This window comes from Aureobasidium pullulans, assembly GCF_000721785.1.
Source record: "Aureobasidium pullulans EXF-150 unplaced genomic scaffold scaffold_1, whole genome shotgun sequence".
In the NCBI taxonomy this organism is placed as follows: Eukaryota; Fungi; Ascomycota; class Dothideomycetes; order Dothideales; family Saccotheciaceae; genus Aureobasidium; species Aureobasidium pullulans.
Window position 1 is genome coordinate 952,566 of NW_021941021.1, and position 23,424 is coordinate 975,989.

At 49.6% G+C, this 23,424-nt stretch overlaps 10 protein-coding genes across 10 annotated transcripts; 5 read left to right on the forward strand and 5 right to left on the reverse strand.

Moving 5' to 3' along the window:
- Positions 1–335: 335 nt before the first annotated feature.
- Positions 336–1,164, reverse strand: M438DRAFT_6674 (uncharacterized protein). The gene is made up of 2 exons (XM_029910239.1): positions 627–1,164; positions 336–558 (listed from the first exon to the last, which is right to left on the reverse strand). The coding sequence occupies exon 1, from the start codon at positions 1,023–1,025 to the stop codon at positions 630–632; it is 396 nt and encodes a 131-aa protein (XP_029765635.1). The 5' UTR covers positions 1,026–1,164; the 3' UTR covers positions 336–558; positions 627–629.
- Positions 1,165–1,644: 480 nt separating this feature from the next.
- M438DRAFT_262368 (uncharacterized protein) lies at positions 1,645–3,121 on the forward strand (the record flags this gene model as incomplete). Its single annotated transcript, XM_029899812.1, has 3 exons — positions 1,645–1,749; positions 1,801–2,851; positions 2,904–3,121. 3 exons carry the CDS (start codon positions 1,645–1,647, stop codon positions 3,119–3,121), a joined length of 1,374 nt encoding a protein of 457 aa, XP_029765636.1.
- Positions 3,122–4,318: 1,197 nt separating this feature from the next.
- On the forward strand, positions 4,319–5,713 carry M438DRAFT_360945 (uncharacterized protein; the record flags this gene model as incomplete). Its single annotated transcript, XM_029907473.1, has 2 exons — positions 4,319–4,822; positions 4,871–5,713. The coding sequence occupies 2 exons, from the start codon at positions 4,319–4,321 to the stop codon at positions 5,711–5,713; spliced, it is 1,347 nt and encodes a 448-aa protein (XP_029765637.1).
- A 949-nt stretch (positions 5,714–6,662) lies between these two features.
- Positions 6,663–8,464, reverse strand: M438DRAFT_401557 (putative MFS transporter; the record flags this gene model as incomplete). Its single annotated transcript, XM_029909550.1, has 5 exons — positions 8,310–8,464; positions 8,124–8,251; positions 8,035–8,075; positions 7,137–7,978; positions 6,663–7,077 (listed from the first exon to the last, which is right to left on the reverse strand). The coding sequence occupies exons 1-5, from the start codon at positions 8,417–8,419 to the stop codon at positions 6,663–6,665; spliced, it is 1,536 nt and encodes a 511-aa protein (XP_029765638.1). The 5' UTR covers positions 8,420–8,464.
- Positions 8,465–10,914: 2,450 nt separating this feature from the next.
- M438DRAFT_330451 (mitochondrial dicarboxylate transporter) lies at positions 10,915–12,105 on the forward strand (the record flags this gene model as incomplete). The annotated part of the gene is made up of 6 exons (XM_029903320.1): positions 10,915–10,955; positions 11,012–11,043; positions 11,096–11,120; positions 11,171–11,598; positions 11,652–11,670; positions 11,721–12,105. The coding sequence occupies 6 exons, from the start codon at positions 10,915–10,917 to the stop codon at positions 12,103–12,105; spliced, it is 930 nt and encodes a 309-aa protein (XP_029765639.1).
- Positions 12,106–12,469: 364 nt separating this feature from the next.
- Positions 12,470–14,072, reverse strand: M438DRAFT_263737 (acyl-CoA dehydrogenase NM domain-like protein; the record flags this gene model as incomplete). The annotated part of the gene is made up of 4 exons (XM_029899905.1): positions 12,470–12,991; positions 13,050–13,367; positions 13,421–13,882; positions 13,938–14,072. The coding sequence occupies 4 exons, from the start codon at positions 14,070–14,072 to the stop codon at positions 12,470–12,472; spliced, it is 1,437 nt and encodes a 478-aa protein (XP_029765640.1).
- A 724-nt stretch (positions 14,073–14,796) lies between these two features.
- Positions 14,797–16,095, forward strand: M438DRAFT_341216 (uncharacterized protein). The gene has a single exon (XM_029904455.1). The coding sequence runs from the start codon at positions 15,081–15,083 to the stop codon at positions 15,879–15,881; it is 801 nt and encodes a 266-aa protein (XP_029765641.1). The 5' UTR covers positions 14,797–15,080; the 3' UTR covers positions 15,882–16,095.
- A 1,224-nt stretch (positions 16,096–17,319) lies between these two features.
- M438DRAFT_249029 (uncharacterized protein) lies at positions 17,320–17,921 on the forward strand (the record flags this gene model as incomplete). Its single annotated transcript, XM_029899628.1, has 2 exons — positions 17,320–17,595; positions 17,652–17,921. Coding segments are annotated over 2 exons (546 nt in total), but the record flags the coding sequence as incomplete, so codon positions are not given.
- A 1,250-nt stretch (positions 17,922–19,171) lies between these two features.
- On the reverse strand, positions 19,172–20,136 carry M438DRAFT_308832 (uncharacterized protein; the record flags this gene model as incomplete). The annotated part of the gene is made up of 2 exons (XM_029902363.1): positions 19,172–19,813; positions 19,870–20,136. 2 exons carry the CDS (start codon positions 20,134–20,136, stop codon positions 19,172–19,174), a joined length of 909 nt encoding a protein of 302 aa, XP_029765643.1.
- A 1,192-nt stretch (positions 20,137–21,328) lies between these two features.
- Positions 21,329–23,091, reverse strand: M438DRAFT_350865 (MFS general substrate transporter; the record flags this gene model as incomplete). The annotated part of the gene is made up of 6 exons (XM_029906676.1): positions 21,329–21,521; positions 21,571–22,057; positions 22,110–22,352; positions 22,415–22,514; positions 22,567–22,886; positions 22,947–23,091. The coding sequence occupies 6 exons, from the start codon at positions 23,089–23,091 to the stop codon at positions 21,329–21,331; spliced, it is 1,488 nt and encodes a 495-aa protein (XP_029765644.1).
- Between the last annotated feature and the right edge of the window lie 333 nt (positions 23,092–23,424).

Genomic DNA, 23,424 nt, shown 5'->3' on the forward strand with positions numbered 1-23,424 from the left:
CCGAGAAAAAGTCGCGACAATAGCAGCGTGACAATAGCATGAGGACGACGAGTGAGCGCCAAGAGAAGAGTTCGAGTCGGAAGTGTTTCGCTCTCACGACAGTTGTTCATGCTGCACACACATCCTGCATTGCTTCATGAACAACTTGGAACAGGCGGGAACGACAAGAATTTTTCAAACTCTTCAAAACTTCTTCTAGCGAGGAAACAACCCTTTTATATAGTCACGCCAATGACAGCAGCGCGACAATGAAAGAATCAGGATCGAAACCTTGAGCCTCCAAGAGATATAATCGGGAAAGGTGAATGAGCTTGAACCGAACTTGATTTAAGCGAATGCTATGCCGGCAGCAAGATCCGTTCAAGATAGCGTTCTGTCGGACGATGTATAGATCTTCGACTTCTTCCGTATTGCTATCACGGCGCATATGGCCCCGGATCTCGTCGCTGATGGGGAATCTGATGAAGAGTCGGTGCTCGTTGGGTAGAATTTATGCAAGACCGGGGGGCTCTGCCACTCCAGTCTGGGTCAACTTGTGAGTGAGTGGAAGCTCGTAACCTGATCATCCATGTCAATACTCGCTGGCAGTAGAAGACTCTGTAACTTTTGAAAAGTAGCAAACTTACTCTTCAGTCGTCGGCGCTGATACCGAAATCCTCTTGGACTTCAGCGATACGGCAACCACGCTTCTCGGCGATAAGGCCCATGAGCTGAGTGCCGATGTCCTTGATGTCGTTGTACTGTGAAAGTTGTCTGATCTGGGACTTGATTTTTGCGTTGGCACAGTCTACTGCGGCTTTGGCGCGCAGCTCTGGATCTTCTGAGTCTGTGGTGTTGGGAGGAGAAAGAGCATCGACAAGGGAAGTACGTTGGGATAGAAGATCGGAGACAGTAGACTCAAGAACAGCTTGACGAGCGCGAAGAGCGTCAAGCTGGGAATCCTTACCGGATGATGATGGTTTGGAAGACATGGTGAGTTTTGATGGCGCAATTGGAGATGAAGAGAGGTGGTTATCTTCAGCCATGTTTGCTGCTCTTACTAGATGGAGACTTCTTGATTGCTTCAGCCGATGTTTGGAAGTGACTACAGCAGGATAGAGTACAGTCAATTGGCGAGTCAAGCTTTTATGATGCTTAGAGTGCAACAAAGATGCTACGCTGATGTGGAAGCAAATGTTCAAGAAAGAGGTGAGGTTGGATTGGCGGGAATGAAAGTTCCGAGCGGAGATTCGGGGTTAAGAAGTATGATCCGCACCTTCCGATCACCATCTGGAAAGAATAAAGACACAACACACTCGGAAGGAGTGAGGCAGGGAGATGCTTGAAGTAGAATTGATTTGGAGTGATTTCTACAGCCTGCAATAGAATCTACGCATGTTTGATGACTTCCGCGATATGTCAGAAGAGTGGATGGGTTGATCCAGGGGAATCAAAGGTCTTGGCGGGATACGCGTGGTCAGCAATCTTTCTAGATCAAGGTGGGCTGCGGGTGAACCTTGTGTTTCTGACCTGTTGGACAAAGGGGATGTACAAAATCTAGCCGGGAGACACGGACTCGACAACCATCACGACTGCTATCTGCTCGAACTGCAATACACGATGGCCTTCTCAACGCAGCTGTCGGCGCGAACGCTAGGCAAGGGCATGCTGGCCGCCACCGTTCTTGCGTTGCTTGTATCAACAGCTCAGGCGCATGAGCATCACGAAGATAAGATCCCCGAAGGCGAGGCCATCTCGCCAGACCCCCTGGTATGCTCTTTCGAATGAACGTGTCAACAGCGGAGACTAACTCTCGACCAGGATACGACACTATGGATCCATATCCTCCTCCAGATATTCGCATGGGGCATCCTGTTCCCTGTGGGCATGGTATTGGGCATTGTCCGCTCCCGATGGCATGTTCCTGTCCAGATAGTCGCTACGGCGCTCGCCATTCTAGGCTACCTACTCGGCCACGCTCACAAAGGTCGCCAATTCGGCAAGAACGTACACGCGCAATACGCCCCCTGGTTGATGATGATGGTCTTCGCCCAAGCCGCCATGGGCATCTACCTCAGGCTCCATCTTGAGCGCGGCTTCAACGGCAAGATTAGGAAGTGGATTGTTTCTGCACACGGTATACTCGGCAAGATCATCCCGCTGGCTGCATGGGTGCAGATGCTCTTTGGCGGAATCACTGCCTTGGGCTTCTGTCAAGGCGACCATACCGGTCAGTGTGCAGCTCACTTCATCATGGGCTCTGCCTTCATCGCCTACGGAATCATCTACACCATCCTCCTTCTCGTTGGTCAGATCTGGCTGCGTCGCACCGGCCGTTCTCAGGAGTTCTACGACAGTGTGGTCATTGCTGCATGGGGTTGTGTCAATACTTTCACCGAACACAGATGGGGAACTGCCTGGGTACGCAATGATCTGCAACACACGGCCATGGGTGTCATTTGGTGGTGCGCCGGCCTCTTGGGCGTCTGGCTCAGTCGCGACCGCCGTGGCCGTCCTAAGCGCAACTTGATCCCTGCCATTGTCATCGCCATCACTGGATGGGCCATGAGTGGTCACCCCCAGGAATTGCATCTCAGCACCATGGTACACAGCGTTTTCGGATACACCTTGATGGCCGCAGGTATCACTCGCATCATTGAGATCAGTTTCGTCTTGAAGGACAACAACTCGATCTCTGAGGATGGCGAGGACACCAACAGCTTCCAATTCCTGCCTCCCTTCTTGCTGTACGCTAGTGGCTTCCTGTTCATGGGCGCTACCGAAGAGCAGATGTTGCTCTTGTCAAACGCTGGTGTCACCCACGTCGCTTACATCCTGATCCTCTACAGCATTGCTTTCCTCCTCTTCCTTTGTAAGTTCTGCCACGTCCAACACAATGCGCTCAGCCTAACACCAAACCTCAGTCGTCAACATGCTCCTTCGACTCTACACCTACTACGTCGATTCGCCAACCGATACCAAGTCGGCCGATCCCGAAAGCAGACTCAACGGCTCTGCCATGCCCAACGGTCATGCCCGCATTCCAGATGCAAGCGACCGTCAAATAAGAGATGCAGAAGAGTTCGAACTGGAAGGTCTAATGAGCGAGGACGATGATGATCTGCCGAAGCGCCACAATTAGCGATAGACTTGGCTCCTGAAACATGATTCAGTTGGATACAAAATTATTGTTTGATCAAAATTCATACCACAGGCTCTGAGACATTGAACACATGTGATGACATCCCAGTCAGACTTGCGGGCTGCCCCAACAGAGGCAAGAGTCGTGCCCCGTCAGAGAACGGAAGAAACTCACCTTCAATGGCCAGCATTTGCAGTCTTTGGACAGTTGTGCACCTTGACAACCATCTCATAGGCGAGAATAGACCGAGAATGTTCAGCTCCACACTCAAAGGACAAATCCGTCGCGTTCACTGGTCTTGAATAGCAGTTTACTCTCCAGACTAAAAAAAAAACACAGACATACCCGCTACACACATTCTTTGCACCTCAGCACCCTCTACATCGTCCAGAGACGAAGCGGCTAGGCGTGACATGGGCTACAACGATGATCCTCATGTCGAGTTAGTATGGCTTCACCACTGCCGCACATGTGTTTTACGTCGGATGAGTTGTGTTGGTAAACAGAAACAGGAGAGATACGTGTTTGGAAGTAACGAAAGCATCGAGTATCCAAGGTCGACTTGGAAGGTGCTTGACTCGTTTCTGTTCTGCCACTCGAGCTTACCACTTTGGAAATTGATTCCTTCCTGACTACACTTCACTGCTTGGTTGATCACTCTTTGCACAGCGTGGTCTTTCCGGTTGGTCGTGGATTTCACTTCGACTTATTCTCACTTGAGTCTTTACATCTCAAACTCAGCTCCCCTCGTCACTCTTTATCAACCTTCTCATCACCCGCTGTTTCTGCCCGTGCTTTCACCGCTTTGCCTATTGCACTTGGCTTTGGCTCTCTCGAATACGCTTCCGCTGGTGTTCTGCTCTGGATCTCACTGGTAGACTTCTGCAACTTCGCTTCTCTCTGAGTCTGCTCGTCACTGGAGAGCAACATTGCGATTTGTTCCCCTCTTCTTCAGACTCACTATCCTAGCTTCACTTCCAAGAAGACTCACTGTCCAAGAATTCCTTCTTTCTAAGAAGGGTGTTCTTATTTAAACTTCAACCTACCTTCCAAAACATCACGCCCCATGAACTGCTTCTGCAACTAGCACCGTCATATAAGCTTCAACAAGAAACTACAAGGTCGCAGCGGGTAGGTCAGTCGAAAATTGTACCCGTCGAAAGATCTAACGATTCGGAATTATAGTGCACCGTAAGCATGCCGAGCGGTCAAGTTCAATCGGTATACAAGAGCGAGAAGGCGCTTGAGCCCGAGTCCATCAGAGATGTGCAAAACATCCTTGCTGGAAGGGTGCCCGGAATCAGAGTCACGAAGCACAAAACCATATCTGGACTCATGTTCATTGAAGTCGACCTCATCACGAAGAAAGGCCCGGTCTCAAGCTGTCTTCTGGTACTAGGAGAAGACCCACATGAGCCAGGCTGCATCGTCACTTCGCGGCTTTGGACGGACGACGTGACCGGGATCAGAGCTGGTGTTGCATACACCAGCCACGGCAGTCATCTGGACGATACCAGAGGTGGAATACCAAACACTGCATGGTGCACGTCTTTCCAATTCAAGCGTGGACTTACCCAAGGTGGTGGTATAAGCAGAAGCTACTGGTCCATGTTACCCAGTCGCGCAATATTCTGTAGACAGCTTCTCGAGGTCTTCAAGGAGCCAGGCTCTTTCAACGATCAGAACTGGCAGAAAATCCAGGTATGTCAAAGTTCTTGCATTGGTTGCAACCTCGCTGATGAATCCCAGAACGTGATAGACGGCTACCAAGACTTTTTTCACCGCAATGGTGTCCCACGCGTGCCTGAAGGATTTCTATTTCTCCGAAACGATAACATACGCCTACATATTGCCAACAACCAAGCTCAGAATCAAGAGCCAGAACCCGAGCGTGAGCTCGAGCCCGAATCTGAATCCGATACGGATGACTTTGGCAATGACTTCCAGCTTCCCGTGGTGCCTAGATTTGTCCCACCGCGTTCAATCCCCGAGGATGAAGATGATCCTTTCGGCCTCGACCAAGATCTTGGTGACATCGAAGACCTTCCTACTACTGACGATGGGGATGTTGCTGTTGGTCAAGATGACGACGATGGCCGTTCACCAAGTCCCCTTTTTGAACCCAGATCGAGAAGCGTTCCCCCAAAGCCTACTACTACAACCAATACTCGACTTGGGTACGATGATGAGGAGGTCGACATGAATGTCGATCGACCTACAACTCTCAGCTCTCGTTTACCATCTGAGATCGGGGATACTTCGCCCGGCCCGAGGACGATGACCACTCCTGATCCAAACAAACCTGGCAGCAAAACCAACCCTTTCGACATTACAGATGTCTCGGATGTTTACGAAGACGATGATGACATGATCGTACTTTACCACGAGATTAAAGCTGATCCGGCTGGAGAGTCAGACTTGATTGGAGGTGGTTTGGGAGTCAATCAAGTTAAGCGAGAGATTGTCGAACTCGACTCAGACACGGTTGAAGGTGGCTCAATCATCATCCAAAACACCCCGGACACTGCTGAAGATGACCCGGACATCATCATGGGCGAGCACGTCAGGCTAGTCATCGACATCGATGATTGAACTCGACATCAGTATCACTACGCTTGAATTATTCCGCTATCTGAGCGGAATCACACGAATTCGAGCAATCTTGCCTCAAGTCTAATGGAACTTCACATCATAAAATTCGAACATACTGCTTTTACGGAGGAAAAAGCAGGAAGGATAGTATAGCATAAACATCTTCTCATATCAAAGTTTCATCGAAAACTCTCTCTTCTCTCATCTCTCTTCGTGACATTTGGAAACAAGAAGTAGACGATCACAAAGAGGAAGACCGCGATGTTGACCTTGTGCGTCGCTGAAATCTTTTGAAAGATATTCGTTCGGTCGGGGTGTCTCTTGAAGCCAAGATGATTTGGTCACATCGGTATCCACGTTCATCAGACGGCAACCGCATATCACTTTATCGAGACGCTATAGGTAAGCCTTCCTCTCTCGGCAATCCACGTGTGCGCTTTCCTTTCGAAACTCTCCCTGAATTTACCCTTGGCTCTTGCCTCATGCCATGAGCTTTGCTGCTGCTTTAACATGTCGTGCCTGCTTCTCTGTGACAATTTGAACTGAACTGAGATGAACATGCTGGGATAATTCGAATATTGCATCCAAGGCACAGGTCTTGTGTGCTTCTTAGGGTTACCGGATGTTCTGTGGCAACTTCCTGCGGCTTTCTCACCACATATCATCTCGTGGTTGCGTCTCTTATTGTGGGGGCCTTCAGTCGTACCTGCTGGGTTGAAAGTGGCTAGTCGACGAAGTGGGGAAGGTGTCGCCATACTAACCACGCTATTCTGGTTGCTCCTTCCTGTATACATTTACCATTGATTCACGCAGTTGTGGCCTAAATGCACGCAGCACGTGAAGACAGCGTGAAATCAGTGTAAGCATGATGGTTCTGCCAGCCATCAAAGAGGCGTGAGCATCAAATAGTAAATTCGTGAGTGTATAGTAGTATCTTGACATCCTGTTCTCAAGGTCTCCATCTCCAACTAGGGTGCTTCCAGTCCATATCCTGCTGTTCAAGAAGAGTAGTTCCAGCCAACTCCTGATCAACATCTCTTCCATCTCTCTTCTTGTTGTCTCTCTTCATCCAGAACAGGAGCAAGATACAGATGCACAATCCGGTGGTTGCAACAGCCAAGTTGAGTCCGTTACCAATGTGGTAGTTGGGTCCGTCGAAAGGCAAGAACGACCAAGTGGCGATCAGACCACCAATGTTGCCGAACATGACGTTGGTACCGATAGCGGAACTACGTGCTGTATCGGATACGACATTCGCACTGACTTGGGCGTTACAGAGGGAGCCGAAGGCGAATGCGCCAGATGCGATGATGAAAGTTGCGCCGTAACGAACGGAGGGGTTCTCGGAAGCCAAGAACATGATGCTGCCAAAGATGTTAGTTGGGGAACTTCGTGATTCTGATTTATAGTTCATGTCACTTACTATCCAATAATGATCAGCGGAGCAGAACAAATAAGCACCACCAAGCGCCTGTCCACCTTCCAACTAATGTATGGGAACAGTAGACAGAAGAAGCCACCAACCACATATGGTGGGACGGTGTGAAGTTGCTGGCTGATGACTGTGTTGTGGGGGTAGATCGTGCGGACGATAGTAGGCGCAAAGAAGGCCAGACCCTGGACGGTGACATTGTTGAGCAGGAAGATCAATGCGGTGCCAAGAGTGACAGGAGAGAAGATGCCCTTGAAGACCTTTTTGCGGTCGAACTTGTCCAAAACCTCAGTTGCTCCCACTCTCTCAGACTTGACACGAGAAATAGCAAGATCCTTCTCTTCCTGAGACAGCCATTTAGCGGTTGCAGGTCTGTCGGTCAGAGTAAAGAAGGCGACGACCGAGATGGCAACGGTGACGATTCCTTCGATAGCGAAGATCATTCTCCAGTGCGTGAGTCCGGCGAAGTTGTCTAGCTTCAGAATACCAGAGGCAAGCAGCCCACCGAAGGCTCCGGCAAGAGGCGCCGCTACGACGTAGAGAGCTAGTCTGAAGGCAAGTTCAGACCTTCTGTACCAGCGTGAGAGGTAGTAGGCGATACCAGGAAGCATACCAGCCTCGAAAATACCCAATACAAATCGGACAGCGCACATCTGACTGAAGGTGTGTACAAAAGCTGTGGCGATAGAGCAGACTCCGAAGGCAAGCGATATGGCAGGGATGAACCAACCAGGTCCAATCAGCTTACAACACATGTTTGAAGGGATTTCGAAGATGATGTAGCTGATGTAGAACACAGAGAGGATGGCATTGTAATCATATCCAGTGAGACCCTGAGATAGCAGTCAGTATGATGATCCAAGCTTCCGTCCCCCTTACAGCGACCTACTAAGCTCTTTTCCAGGCCAGCGAGGCGAGCGTTGCCTGTAGCTAGGATTAGACAGTAATCATGGTATGGTATAGTGGTTGTCGACTAACCGATGTTGGCTCGATCGATGAAACAGAAGAGGTACAACAACATAACTGTTGGGATGATCATGAAGTCAATCTTGGTTCGCAGCTTGGCCTCTGCTTTGGCATCGAACTGAATGAGAGAATTGCCATATCTATTATCTAGTCAGCAAACAGTTTGATACAATTCCATGAAGAGATCATTAGACTGACTGGTCCGTCGCCGCTGTACCACGGGCAGCAGCCTCATGGACAGTCTCTTCGGCAAGCTCTTTGTGCATGGCAGCGTGCCCTTCTTTGTCGAGATCGTGAGAAGCGACCATAATATCAACGACGATGTAGTAAAGTTCGCGACTGTTGTTGGGGTGATCTGGGGAAGTTGCGGGGAAAGTGGAACGGAGATTCTGGGGAAAGAGGGACCTCTTTATGCCTTCTTCACACCCACCCAAACAAGGCGGCAGTCGATGGAAAGAAAGGAGATAGAGTCAACAACTTCGGTGGAGATTTTTACAGGCGGAGAACAAGGCGGGGAACCTTGTGGGGACCAAAAACACGTTTCCTACCAGTTAAGTTTTGGCTTTCGACTCTGACCAGATCAAGCTGTACAGCGCGAGGTGGGCGTTGGCCAATGCTTGGCTGCGTTATCTCAACCTCACAGAGGATTTGGCTCGGAAGTTCTATGGAGTACTGTCCCCGCGGAGTACAGTGACTGTAGTACTGTCCCTAACAATCACACCCTTCTGTATGGGTGTATCTTGCCCGTCGCTTGCCCTCGCTCGGGGGGTCCCTCCGCCAGGACCCCTCCCCCCCTCGCAGCGGGAAGCTCGAGGGCGCTCTAGAAAGCAATCATACCAGCCCTTCGGGGGAGGGTGCGATGTAGTAATGAGACTCGCGCGTAACAGACATCGTGCGGGACTAGGCGTTGGAGGGGACAGTACTCTGCAGGGGGACAGTACTCCATAGACTTTCCGGAGTTGGCTGAAGTGAATCGCTAGTCTGCTTGGCTGCTCTGCCACCCCCACAAGACCTTGGCTAGATGTGAATGTAGAACTGCCGTCCTGGAGCCATTGGCAAGTAGGAACGGAATTGAGCCGCAAGAGGATTGGGCACGAATCGATTCGAGAGAATATACAGCAGCTCCATATGGTTGGAAGGACTACTAGCAGCTGCAAAGCCCGAGGGGCGGACTTCTAACGTTAGGTAACGAACAACGCGAGCCTAAACATTGTTCAACAGACAACTGATACCTCAGCCGCTCGGGTAATAGGCCAGCGTGGGATCTCATCGAGCAACAGCTCCTCATAAGACAACAGCCGACATCTATTGCCGTCCTGATATACAGGTCAGTCATCGTAAGCCAACAAGGGTCCAGTGAGTCTCTCTTCCACCATGTCCGAGTCGCCAATCCGTTTTGGGGCAAGAATCAAGCATTCTGATCTCGAGCTGATGGTCATTTGTCTGCAATGGTCGTATTGACCCTCCTGGTGTCCGAAAGCTCTCATGAAAAGAGGGACATAGTGTTCAACTGAGTAGAGTCTAATGTTTCGGCAATTGACACTCGACAAGTAGGCAGATCAAAAGAAAACACCGTTCGTGATGCTCCCCAAGAGCTCCCTTAATCATACCAATTCTTATACCTGAGCCGATTATGAAGCGGTGGTTTTATTCATCGTAGCATATATGCAATGAACGTCTGGAGCGTGCTGTTGATGTGACTGCAAAAGTACGAGCATTATCTGTAGATGAAGTTTTGCGAACGATTCATTGCACTGCAAGCTGATTCAAATGTCCAAGGTAGGGTACCTGAGACAGCGGCGATCAGTGGAAAGTCTTACCGAGCTCGAAAGCTACGTGCCTTTAGATAGCCAAACATCAACACGTCGTCCGGCAAAGCAGCTTGAAGATAACCGGATAACCATGGTTATGTCTACATTACCGAGAATGCCCTCGGTAATGGTATGCGTATCGGCGAGACAGAGATGCTCACCTTGATGGGTCGCTTGCCTCTCGACAGTCTTTGGAGGTGAATTGTTGTCTCTTTTTCCATTAGCATCGTCGTTCTTGGACTTCTTCCCAAGGACTACTTTGGTCGAGGTCGATACATGGAGAGTGTCATGCCTCTCTTGTCTTCAATTTTGAGCAGAGTCTTGCCTCTAAGAGTATGATCACGACCAGAAACCAGAATGGTGCAGTAATCTGGCAATACTGCTGGAAGAAGGCAGCGGACGAATTTGCGATGGCTGAGTGGTCGATTATAATGGTAGTACTCTGAATGGCGACCCGATTACCTAGTGTTCGGTATCACTTGTAGCGTTCGGTCGTTGGTCGAACGCACCCCATAAGCGTGGAACACGATATTATCCTAGGGTCGCGGACTCCTGAGCCTACTCCTAGCAGTCTGGTATTCTTGAAGATTATGGCAAGACGTCAACGAGTGAAAGTCGCGATATGAATCGTGAAAGGAAGGCGCAGAACGAGGTCGGCCCGAGCAACCGGCGGACGATAGACTGCCAAGCTCTGATTGGCCGAGAGTGAAAGGAGAAGAAAGGGCGTAAGCAAGGCCCTTCTTCGATTCATGTTGCAAAGCGGCATAATTTTTCTTCTTTACTTCAAAAACTGCAAGAAAAATAAACCACCTCGTCGCAGGTCATTCTTTTTTGGTTAAGCTGCTGCGTTGTCGATTGGCTTGCTTCCGAGACCTTTTTTGCAAACTCTCGTCCAATTCAGCCGGAAGGACTTTTTCCCCACCAATCTATCCGGAAGAGTAGAGATCTGATAGCCGACAACAACGACAAGAGAAGTGATTATATTCTTGATAATGGCCGGCGAAAAGAAGAAGCAACAGCCTTTCTGGCTTGGGTATGGATAATCACAGAAGTATGAAGTGACAATGATCAGCGCTGAGATAGTCGCAGTGGAGCCGCTGCTTCCATGGCAGCAACATGCAGTAAGTCGCATGCGAATCGCAAAACGTGACTGCATATTGACGAATGTTGCAGCACATCCTTTGGATCAAACGAAATAGTGAGAGATGATGCATATCGCACACACTGGACCTGAACTGATGATGCTAGTCGCATGCAGGTCATGCACCAACCGAAAAATATTCTGCGGACATTGGTACACTTTGCCGGACGTGACGGTATCCCTTCGCTCTGGACTGGTTTGACCGGATCATGGCTTAGACAATGTTCTTACTCGACTGCTCGTTTTGGTCTTTACAACTACTTTGCCAAGGAGGTCAAGGCAAGAACCGGAACAACAAAACTGACCGCTGGCTGGGAAGTCGTATGCTCTGGTGTGGCTGGTGGAGCAGCAGGTCTTATCGGTAACCCTACTGAAGTTGTGCTCGTCAGAATGTGTGCAGATGGTGCCAAAACTGCCGCTGAGAGATACAACTATGGCAACTCTATTCGTGCTTTGTACAGAATCGCAAAGGAGGAGGGCATGTCGACTTTCAGCAGAGGTTTAACACCCAACATTGTCCGCAGTGTCATCATGAGTAAGTTTTGCCTTCCAGGATTTATGTTTTTTTCTCATACTAACGTTTTTCAGACATCTCTCAAATCGCTACGTAAGTTTCTGATGAAGTAGCAAACCATACTCACAACTAACCAATACCAGCTACTCCACCGCAAAGGACTACCTCCTCTCCAACCCAAATCTCGGCCTCAAGGACGGCATCTTCCTCCACTTCCTCGCCTCATTACTCGCCGGAACCGTGGCAACCACCGCCTGCGCACCCGCCGACGTCCTGAAAAGCCGCGTCCAAAGCGCTCCCACCATCAACGGCGTAAAACCCAGTCTCAGCAAAATCTTCGCCGAATCTTACAAGAAGGAAGGTATCAGTTTCCTCATGAGAGGCTGGTCGCCAGCATGGCTTAGACTTGCACCTAACACTGTTCTGATGTTCGTGTTCATGGAGCAATTGCAACGTCTGGTGGGTGTTAGCACCAATCAGCCCAAGCCTGTTCAGGAGAAGAAGGCCTCGGAAGCCATGAAGGCTTAGAAGGCTGAACTGGAAATTGTTGGACATTGAGCCATTCTGATTGAGCACGGAAACGCATGGCGAGGGTAGTTCGGTTTGATCGGTGTTTGAAAACTTTCTTTTCTTCTTTCATAGACATACAGCGGGAAGAGTCCCTCTCGTCGCGAGACAGCAAAAACTACAAGCGAAACTTCACATCGAGAGATACGTCAGCACCATTGAGAAAGAGTTAGCCTTCTATCTAGAGGCAATCTGACCACAGACAAAGACCCTGGATGGAGCAAAAGAAAAGGGCTTCCATTGCAATAAAGGTTAGACAGAAACCAACGCCATCCATATGAACGTTTTCAGATAATCATTAGATAAGATACATACAAGTCCAAGCCTAGAGCTTAGCCTTCTCAGACATGACACGGTCAAGCTGCAGAACATCTCTGAGCTTAATACCATGCTTGGAAGCCATCTCCTCACTCTTCTTCTTCTGCCATGCCAACCTATCCAGCAAGAACTTGCCCCTCTTGTTCTCATTCCTGCCCAATTGCAGCAAATGTACCTCATCGGGGCCATCTACAATTCTCATGGTTCGGCCTTGAGCGTACATGTTTGCTAGCGGTGTGTCTTGTGATACACCGGCACCACCGTATGCTTGGATGGCGCGGTCGATGACCTTGAGTGCCATGGTGGGGACAAGGATCTTGGCTTCAGCGATCTCCTTGAGGGCGAATTTGGCGTCCTTGGTGTCGATTGTGATTGCAGCGTTGAGGACAGAGAGACGGGCGGAGTCGATCTCGACGCGAGATCTGGCGATACGCTCGATCATTACACCATGCTCGTTCAGGAGCTTACCGAAAGCCTTCTTGCGGGGGTCGTTGAGGCGGGCGACGAAGAGCTCGAGAGCTTTCTCGGCCTGTAGGGAAGAAGAGATTAGCAAAGGTTTCAATGAGCAGTGAGAAGGAAAGACTTACAGCACCAATACTTCTCATGGCGTGGTGGATACGACCAGGGCCAAGGCGGCCTTGAATAATCTCGAAACCACGGCCCTCGCCAAGAACGATGTGGTCCAGAGGTACGCGAACGTTCTTGAAAGAGATGTGACCGTGACCGTGAGGAGCATCATCGTAGCCAAAGACACCCAGCATACGGTGGATAGTGATTCCGGGGGTGTCTGCTGGTACGAGGACAACACTCTGTTGCTTGTAGGGGCTGGGGTTGTTCTTGTCCGACTTGCCCATTGTGATGTAAATCTTGCAGCGTGGGTCACCAGCACCAGATGACCACCATTTCTGTACATGGCATGTTAGTGGAGGGCCATGATGGAAGGAGTGTTTCAACATACAGAGCCATTGAGAACGTATTCATTGCCCTCCTTGCGGATCTCCAGAGTGATGTTGGTGGCATCACTCGAGGCAACATCAGGCTCGGTCATGAGGAAAGCAGAACGGATCTCGCCCTCCAGCAGCGGCTTGAGCCATTTGTCCTTCTGTGCTTGTGTTCCGTACTTGGCAATGACCTCCATGTTTCCAGTGTCAGGGGCGGCGCAGTTGGTGGCCTCGGAGGCGGTGCGACTCTTGCCCAGGTACTCGGCCATCAGTCCGTACTCCAAGTTGCTGAAGCCAGCTCCCTCCTTGAAGTGGTTCCTTGGGAGGAACATGTTCCATAGTCCTAGTTCTCTTGCACGCTTCTTGAGGTCTTCAATGATGGCTGGGTGTCCACTGAAGCGTTCGGCTGTCGTGTCACCGATTTGTTGCTGGAAGACGGCATCGGCGGGGATACATTCTTCTTCGACGAACTTCTCGACCTGTTGAACACATCTATTAGCATTCGCTGCTGATATACAAGCTCTGTAGACTTACAATGTCGAGATACTTCAACGCCTTCTCGCTGACAAAGGGCCTAGCGATCTGAGGAATCTTCTCCGAAGCCGTCTTCTGGCCATCGGCGCTGATCATCAGCTTCTCTGAGAATTCGTTCTTCTGTTGCTGCGACATGATGTTATGCAGTATGGTGTAAGAATTGTATTGGACAGGGCTGGCCTGTCTTGTAACTCGATGCTTGCCATGTTTCGCCCGAGGTGTGGGCTAAACATTGCGGAGACTGGAGACGTGATTTGCGGGGGAGCCGAGGCACCGAACAGCAACCACCTGATCCGGCTCGGCCCTGATGCCTGCATTGCATCGTCGCATACAGATATCACCATCCTGCTCCCCTCGCTTTGCACAGAGGCAGGAACTCCATCCTACTCAGCAGTCTGTTTGAGTCTAAACACTTACTGGTCAACATGATGATTCACCATCACTCATCATCATAACCTCGGTACAGCTTCAGAAGGATTGGACAAGCTTCCATTTGCTATCCATAGCTCTGACCGGTCGTTGCAGCTTCTCCTTATCCTTGCAGAGGTTGTCTTGGTCGCTGGTACGAGGTGGACATGCAGCCCTGTCTCTGCCATTGCTGCCAGAAGTTCCAGCTGAGGATCTGAGAGAAAAACATCAGGAGATCCGAAATCATGCCGAAGCTTGCCCATCACACCAACCATCACCAGATCTTTTGCTCTTGCAGGGAGCTTCTGCAGTCCGATAAGTGCTCGTCATGTTGTCCCAACCACTTCTTTGAACCATTTTTGCCCTATCATCTCCGACACTCGCCAGACTTCGGTGCCAATGCCGATTGTTCTCGTCCCAGCAAACACTTCCATGTCTTCCAGAATGCACTCGCACTGGTCTGAATCACTGCTTGTTCCGGCGCCATCCTATTTGGTTACACCTCATGGAACTGTTTGATCGCGCACGGTGCTATCAACATCTTGTGCTTTCCATTTTGTAGGTCACCCCATCGTGATGAAGCACGAAGCATTCCATGTGTGTGGAATTAGGTAGGTCAGTATGCCGCAATGCCCTTTCTTATATTTATCTGCGAACGCTTCTCGCCATTAAGTTCTGTTTTTCCACCCATATAACACACGCTATACCACATCTATCATCAACACACACAAAGCAATGGCATACACAAAGACGCATCCTATGTCACCACCGAGCTCGTTGATGAGTCTACCGCGTGAGCTACGAGACATGGTATATACCAATGTTTTCTCCTGCTCGCATACAACGAACGACACAACCGCGCAGGAACATCAACTGTGCGCCCACACCGATCGCCCTACCATCGTCCGCTTGAGCCCTATCTCCTTCAACTGGCTCGACCTCATGCGCACCAATGGTCAGGTCGCAGACGAGATGCGGCAAATCTATCGCATACCATCGTATCACAGCTCCGTCGCTGATCAGACATGGTCTGCGCAACTCACTCTCAACAACGACGAGTATGCTCTGACGTGGACATCATTGCCATGTCCGGCATCTTGTGTACGACATCTTTCCATCGACTTCAAGATCAACTTCACACTCTCGAAGTTCGGACACTGGGACAACGACAGCAAAGGCAAGCCTGGCAAAATCTTCCAAGCACTGCGTGAACTGCTCAATCAGATCTCTCATCACGGTCCTAACATCACTGTCTCTGAACCACTATCTCGCTCAATCGTCTTCGAAACTTTGAGCCTCAATGTGTCGTTCCTCGACGAAGAAAAGCCATATCTCATGCCTTCTGGTCCTGAAAGCATATACATCCTGGGCTATGGCAAGCGTCGTATCTATGCCGGTTTGATCGAAGACATCGTCGTCGCGTGCGGCAACAATGTCTTGGAAGAAAGAGTTCGGAATGTCAACATACAAGGACCAAAAAGCTTGGGACGACCCAAGACGGAGATTGCTATAGATGTGAGCAACGACAAGAACTGACATAGAGCGAAGTCTGAGGAGTCTGAGCTCTGGTCACATATGGGAGGGTGGTCTCGAGACGCTATACTACTAGCAGAATAGGATGGCGTTAAAGAAAACAGGTAGATATTCATAAGATACCTAGATCCTTTCTACATTCTCTTCTGGCTTGATAATGCGAAGCCCTGGTTCGCAAACATCCAGAAAATGTATACACAAGTTTTTCTCTCCGTTGGTACCGTCACTTCTCAATTGATGCGACATTGAACTTGGGTCCCTGGGAGGTCTGACGAGACAGTGAACAGATCACAACCAGGTGATCTCATTAGGCATCGCAATGCGTGAAATATTATAGTACATGGTGGTTTTGTTTCAACAACACGGTTGTATAGTGTAGCGGTTAGCACGCGAGATTTTGATGACTATTCAAAAGTTTCTCGAGTCCTGGGTTCGAGCCCCAGTACGACCTTATCGTTTTGCTCTCTGTGCACTGTTCTATCATGTCCTAGCAGTGCTGCAGCATCTTTTGCCGTCAGGCGATACTTTTTCCATTCTTGACATATTTTCTTTTCGATTTTCTTTTCTCGTCAGCTGGTGTGGATGTGGAGGCCGTGTTGATCGTGCCTTTCTGCTAACAACCCACACCGCTACATACGCCTACGAACATGATGGGCAAGTGATGGTTCTAGATTCTTTCGACAAAGTCAATGGCGACCTTTGAAAGTTTTGAATCGCATGCCAGCCCGACAGAGTTCTCTAATCGTTGATCGGCCTTGCTCGACGCCGTCTCTCGTAAGCTATGTAAGCCAACAAAAATAGGAAGCGATCAACACCTATCATCAGCATTGGAATTTACCAGAGGACATCGCTGTCATGATATGTGACTGCTAACATGCTCATTCGGAACGCGTTCTCATGAATGATGTAAGTACTGGAAGCTTCGCGTCAAGTTCTCAATTATCAGGTCCATTGAACAACCGAAATAGCTACACGGGATCATCCCTCTACATCCGGATGCTCACCTCAACAGCCTCGCAGGCAATGTTATGTATGGCTCACCGCATGGACACAGATCTGGGAGTGTCTTCCCAACCAGCTGATTGCCGTGTTTCCTTCTCGCTCCGCTCTGTCACACGCCGAAGCTATAAACTGAGACGTTTTCCGTCGATGGAGATCTAGAAGCAACAACGAAGTCGGATTCCACAAGGTACACGACGTAATCTGGCTAAGTAACTTGCGGCCAAGGAAAGCTAAGTAATGGGTATACTTGAACATGCGTCTTTCTCAGCCGCAGTGTTGCGACAACATCTTTCTCAAGAATAGCAAGAGCCACGACATATTGCTTACGTTCATCTTCTCTCCTTGCCATATAAAATCAATTCCCTCCTCTTTTCCTTCCACCAGATCATATCCAAACACTGCTTGACCTGTCCAGCTTACCGTCGAATCAACCATCACCATGCGTACCTTCATCGCCACAGCCCTCTGCCCTCTAGTGGCTTGCTATACCATTCAACCCTTCAACACAACCTCCAGATCCTTAAACACCACCATCTCTCCATCTACCACCTCCTGCATTTCCACCGCCGATGCCATTCTCATCGCCAATGGCTTCGGCCAGATCCTGTCCAACTTCAGCATGTCCTTCGGCGACATCCTGATCGCAGATGACTATGTGGATCAATCGGACAGTGTGGCCACCTTGATGCATTCGCCTAATTTGCTCGCTTCTGATGTACAATCTCCCTTGTCCCCTTTTGTGTTTACTCACATATACTGATACGTTCACAGTTGGGTAAACTCACCTTCGACACTAAAGCCTCCTTCCTCGCCGGCGAACAAGCTCAACCAGGCGTTCCGTTCACTCTCCTCAACACTTGGTCCTCCTGCTCAGCTGTAACTTTCCGCTACGTGCTTTCCCCTCCCTCTGGCTTGGATGTTCAGGGCATCGCTGTTGCTGAAGTTGTAGAAGCAAAGAGCAATGGAACAGGCGTTGGTGAAGGTGATCAAAAGTGGCAGATCAAGACATTTTATGGAGAATTCAATTCTGCGGTTTGGTTGACTGATTTGAAGAAGAGTATTGTTGGGTGTGATGTTAGGAGTGGGGCTGGGAATGGTACTGTTGCTTAGATGGTTTGTTAGGGAGACAGAGTTTATGGGGTATGTTGGTGAGGGATAGAGTCTGTTTGGGTAGTTGTAGAATGTATGGTGTTTTCCAGATCCACTTTCTTGACCACTTGCATGTCGAGTGTGAGAACCCCTTGCACTTCGGAATCTATCATCACTTGGTAACCCAGCACTTTTGAATAACTCATGTTGGAACGAATCCATATATATCATGCCTTGAGGGCCATGAAGCTACATTGAACCTCGTACAGAGCAGTCTTCTTTCGGAATCTGAAGTCCAGCGCTTCCAGGAGGGCCCAAGGTCTCACCATTCACCCCAATCGCCACTGCTTTGGGTGATGTTGGCAGGCAGACAGGTCCCTGCACATCATGCTTACGGGCCTCCCGCCTGCCTTTCCTGTGGTGATGTATAGAGGACATGATAGCATGCAGGATGATATTGCATTCATTGATCGGCAGCATGGAGATGTCACCTCAGCAAATGAAGAACATCACGAAGAGAAGCAGATCGGGGGTAGTGGTTCGTAAACCATATCTTCGGGTATTAGTATCTATGTACAAAAGATAAGTCTCCCACATTCTCGTATATAGCGTACTTGAAATTGAACCGCGTCATCTAAAATAGACCACCACGACACCGACTCGGTTGCCGATCGTACTCCACATTCATGACCCAGCCTGCACTCGACACTAGTGATGGTGACCTGAGATGCTCGCATTCGTCCTCTCGTCTACCTCAGGAGTGGCTGCAGCGATGTCCTGGGCGACGAGATGATCGGGCTCTCTTATAAGCTATCGAACGCGATGCACTCGGCTTGTTCAACATGAATGTTACCAGCAAGGTTATGAGCTTGCGATCGATGATGAAGACGTTCGGCCTGGGAGCTCTGGGCACCCCTGGGGCACACACAGCGTCCCATGTGTCAGAAGCTCCATCACACTTGAGTAATCAAGCAAGTTGATCTGCTGGAGTTCCATGATGATCAGGCCCTGAATGACGTCCAGGGCCCCGCGTCCTCGATACAGCAGAGACGTCTGGATTGCATAAACAACGTATCAGGGTGAGTCGTTCGGTATGAGGACGGTTTGTCCTCTGTGACAGGTCAAGGAGACATAAGTCTCCTAGGATAAGGATTCGGGATCGACTTTCAGAGATGGAAAGAAGATACGTCGTGCAAGAACACTCAGCCTTCAGATGAATCGGCACGAGGTCTTTCGTCCATGGCTGAGTCCCATCGAAGGCGAGCCTGCAATCGTGATAGTACAGCCAGCTCATCTCCGTCGAGGTCGAAGGTGTCAGGGATGTACAGGTGGTGTGGCGATATGACAACAGTATCTGGATCAGCCTGCGATGTTCTCGCCATGGACTGGCCGCGGAGAACCTTTTCGCTACCGTTCGACGACACCTGTTCCAGGTCTTCGATGTCCTTCTCTTTTTTGAGATCGGCGGGTGTCCACCAGTATACTGGGTATGCTCGTTGAATGTTGTTGAGGATACATGCAAGAGCCAACATGACGCACGAGCTCATGAGCACGAAAGGGATGTAGATCCATCCCATGGCAATGATCTCAGCATTGGTGGTGGCCAGAACAGCAGTTGCACCTCCTGGAGGGTGAACAGTGTTGGTCGTTGCCATGATCGCAGAAGATATGGCACATGCGACAGCGCCTGCGACCCACTGGACATCTTCCCAGTTAGAGTTGAGGTGGAAGAGCTTGTGAATGATTACTCCTGTGAGCGCTGAGAACGTCTGTCCTAGGATTGCGTTCCTCGGCTGTGCAAGAGGTGTCCGGATAGAGTTGTAATCCAGGATAGCGCTGGCTCCCTACATCACTCTTCGTTAGTAAGTGCATCGGCTGGCTAGGGAACATCACAGCTCACCAGACTCGCAATCATGATTGGAGGATTCCAGCGTGTCAACCCCGGAGCATACTTGTACATGGCTCCTATAATCAAAAGACCCAGTAGAGAACCTAGGAATGACCAGAAAACGACTACCAGTCGCGTAGGTTCTTTGTACTCATTCTCTCGGTATCCCAAAAACCTGGACACAGGTTTTGGCAGCCTTGAAACACGAGAATGAGGAACGATGCGATTTAAATGGTTATCGATGTCATAATCGAGGACGCTCAATATTCGTGGATGCATTTTGGTGTTCTGAGGGAATCTTCAACGCCGGCAGTCGCGAGGGCAGCTGGGGGGTCTGATAAAGTAGGCACCTTCCAGGCCTAACGGAGGTCCCTCGGGTTATGGCCAGGGAAATACACAAATGACTTGCGGGGTTTCATGTCACTAAAGGAAGGGGAGGGATGATGCAATAATTGACCGCTCGAACGTGAACTGTTCAACAGGTCGTTGCGTCGTTCCTACCTTGTAGTCTCCTGGCAAACTTAACATCTTGTTGAAGCTGGTTTTCTACATTTCAAATTCCAGCTCTTCCGCCGTCATTGTCTTGCTGTGCGACAGAGATCCAGTCCAGTATTCTTCGTGTTCTTCGCATCCTCCGGAGATGTAGGACTCTAGACACACGTCATCCGTCATGTGGGAATTGCCAACCTGCCCGTTTCTGTAAAAGTGAGTTGCGGCTTTGTTTCCTGTACGTAACAGCCGGTGCGCCGCAGCAGCCGCGGTCGATTGACCCGATGACAGCTTGCCTCGTCAACAACGATTCATTTGATACAAAGCATGCTCGGAGGGGATGCGTGGGACTCAAAAAGAGTCTTGAGAAGTTCCGAGAGCGATAGCACTTATATATCAAGAGTCGAGGTCGTGCGAAGATAAGATAGCTCTCTGGTTGATAAGAGACGCACGCAGACGCCCGTGGAGAAAGTACCTAGCATTTTGAGCCTCCTGCTTGGCAAATATAAGCTTCTCCGCGGCGAGTAGGAAGGTCAAAACTCGGGTCTGGGGAAGCAGCAAGAACGAGGATACAAAGAGACAGAGGCTTCGGTGTGACATCCCAGTGGCACAGAATCAGCTGCTCGACGAAGTTCTGATACCAGTTCGCCATCTAGACGACCTCTTGGAAGATTGTTGTTTTCACTAGCACATCGAGCCTTCTCGTGATCGGCTCATTGACGTGGTCATGCCAGTTTCATGCAGACAAAAGATTTGATCCTTCTTTACACACGCACATCGTCGACACGAGAACAAAACGAGCGTTTTACTTGCTTGAGTGTGTCGCTCGCAGCGGGCAAGCGTATTGCTGCGCAGGAACTCAATCTTGACAGCAATTTTGAGTAAGAAGAAGATCGGTACCAATGCAGCAGGGTCGCATGAACAGCAAAAAGTACATGGTCGTGAAAAGTAGATTTTTCTACTAGATTAGCTCTACAATCAACTACAAAGTGTAGCGGAAGGATGGGTGCTTATAGCCAAGCATTGACTCGTCTCCCTCAGCCAATCTGTAATCACGGCCTCCCTTAGCCCTCTTCTTGTTCTCCCAGCTGCAGTAGACCAACATCCAGGACGTAATTGTCAGCGCCATGCACAACATACCAATATTGATAGCATGACCTGTGATATATCGAGGACTACAAGAATGTTAGCATCGCACGCAGAAGAGAGGACCAGAATACATACGCATCTGCGGCAAGATAAGTGAATGTCGCGATGAAGGCAGCGCAATTGGCGATCATGATCTGAGCACCAGTTCCTGTTGCACGAACATAATGCGGTGCCAAGTTGTTAGCCAACCATCCCATGACCAGCGGACTGCAAGGAAACACTCCTGCTGCGACCAGGAAAGTGCCTCCGTATTGGATCGTATGGTGGTTGTTGGAGATGAGCATTATGTATCCCGCGATGGCGACTACACAGCCAGCCAACATGAATGGGCCTCTCATGCGGTACTTGTCGGACAGCCATGTAACCAATAGTACACTCAAGAAGGCTCCCACGTTGGGAGGTACAGTGAGAAGTTGAGCATGTACGGCCTTGTAACCCAAGCTCTTGATGATTGTAGGCAGGAACAGCGAATACGAATAGATAGGTGTGATGATGGCGAAGAAATTCAAAGAGAGTAAGACGGTGTTCCAATTGAGGAAGGCCATCCTCACCCAGTGCCAGCCTGGAAAAATCAGCAAAATATACCGAGGACCGGATCGTCAATTCTTGCTTACTGAATTTCTCATTTTTGACTTCATCAGCAGTATCAGCACCATGCGAATCCAGATGCATACGTAGAGCAGCTCCAGCCTTCTCCTCCTCGGTCAAGAACTTCGATTCGGCAGGTGTGTGTGGTAGGAAAAAGATGGTGAGAATGCCGAAGAGAACGGTGAAGCCTCCTTCAACGAAGAAGATGAAGGGCCACCCATTGTAGCCCCCGGTGTGGATCTTGGCAAGACCAGTGGCTAAGAGGCCTCCTGTTGAAGTGAGAGCACAGTTAGCATGTTTCTAGTGTATGTGTAGCGATACTGTGCCGTACCGAAAGCGCCAGATAAAGGCGCAGCACAATAGAAAAGTCCAATCCTGAACATCAATTGGTGACGTCTGAAGAACATTGCCAAATAAATGATCATACCACCCTAGAGTAAAAGGTCAGCGCATTTTCCGCTATGGAGACATATCAGTCTATACCAGTAGACCGCCTTCCATAAGCCCAAGGAAGAAGCGAGTGACAATGAGGTCCGTGTAGCTCTTCACAAAGCCCATGCACATTCCAACAAGTCCCCACCCAATGATGAGAGATGGCAAGTAGTAGCCAGCTCTGAAGTACTTGAGGACTAAATTGGACGGCACATCAACCAAGATGTATGGGATATAGAAGACGGCGAGCGCAATGTTAAACTTGTCCCCGTCTAGTTTGAGCTCTTGCGAAAGTCCTGATATCTTAGCGTTTCCTACGTTACTGCGGTCGATAAATGCCAATAGCCACAAGCCGAAGAGCCATGGCACGACTAAGGGAGAGTTAGCGTCTGTTCTTTGGATTAAGTGTTTAGCAAGAAGTAGATGCTTACCATGCCTGTCGAATTTGCGTGTGATGCGTTTGTCCAGCTCAGGGTCGAGAGTGGGTCTATCGTCCCATGTAGTGTTGGTCTTCTCTAGATCTTCAACATACTCGTGCTTAGTATCACCCAGATTATCCTTCTCGATAACAGCCATTTTGGTAGATTGTGCTTAAAGGAACACAGGAGAGTAGTTACAGGAAAGGTACAAATGTGATGGAAGAGGAAATAGCTTGGACAACGAAGAGGCAGATCGGCGGTACTTATTTGAAGAAACAAATCATGTCGCTGGATCGGCAGTTGCCACCAAAAGTACACCATGATGTGGTACCGACCCATACATCTCGACTGCAGTTTGAGCGGTTACGGTATCCCCATGAAAGTTACCCCGCGCGCACCCCGGATCCGAAAGGAGCGTGGGGTTGGCGTCGTCTTGACTTCCTCGGTCAACTGTTCCGAAGGCTTGCTAGAGCTTGGCCATCTTGGTTAG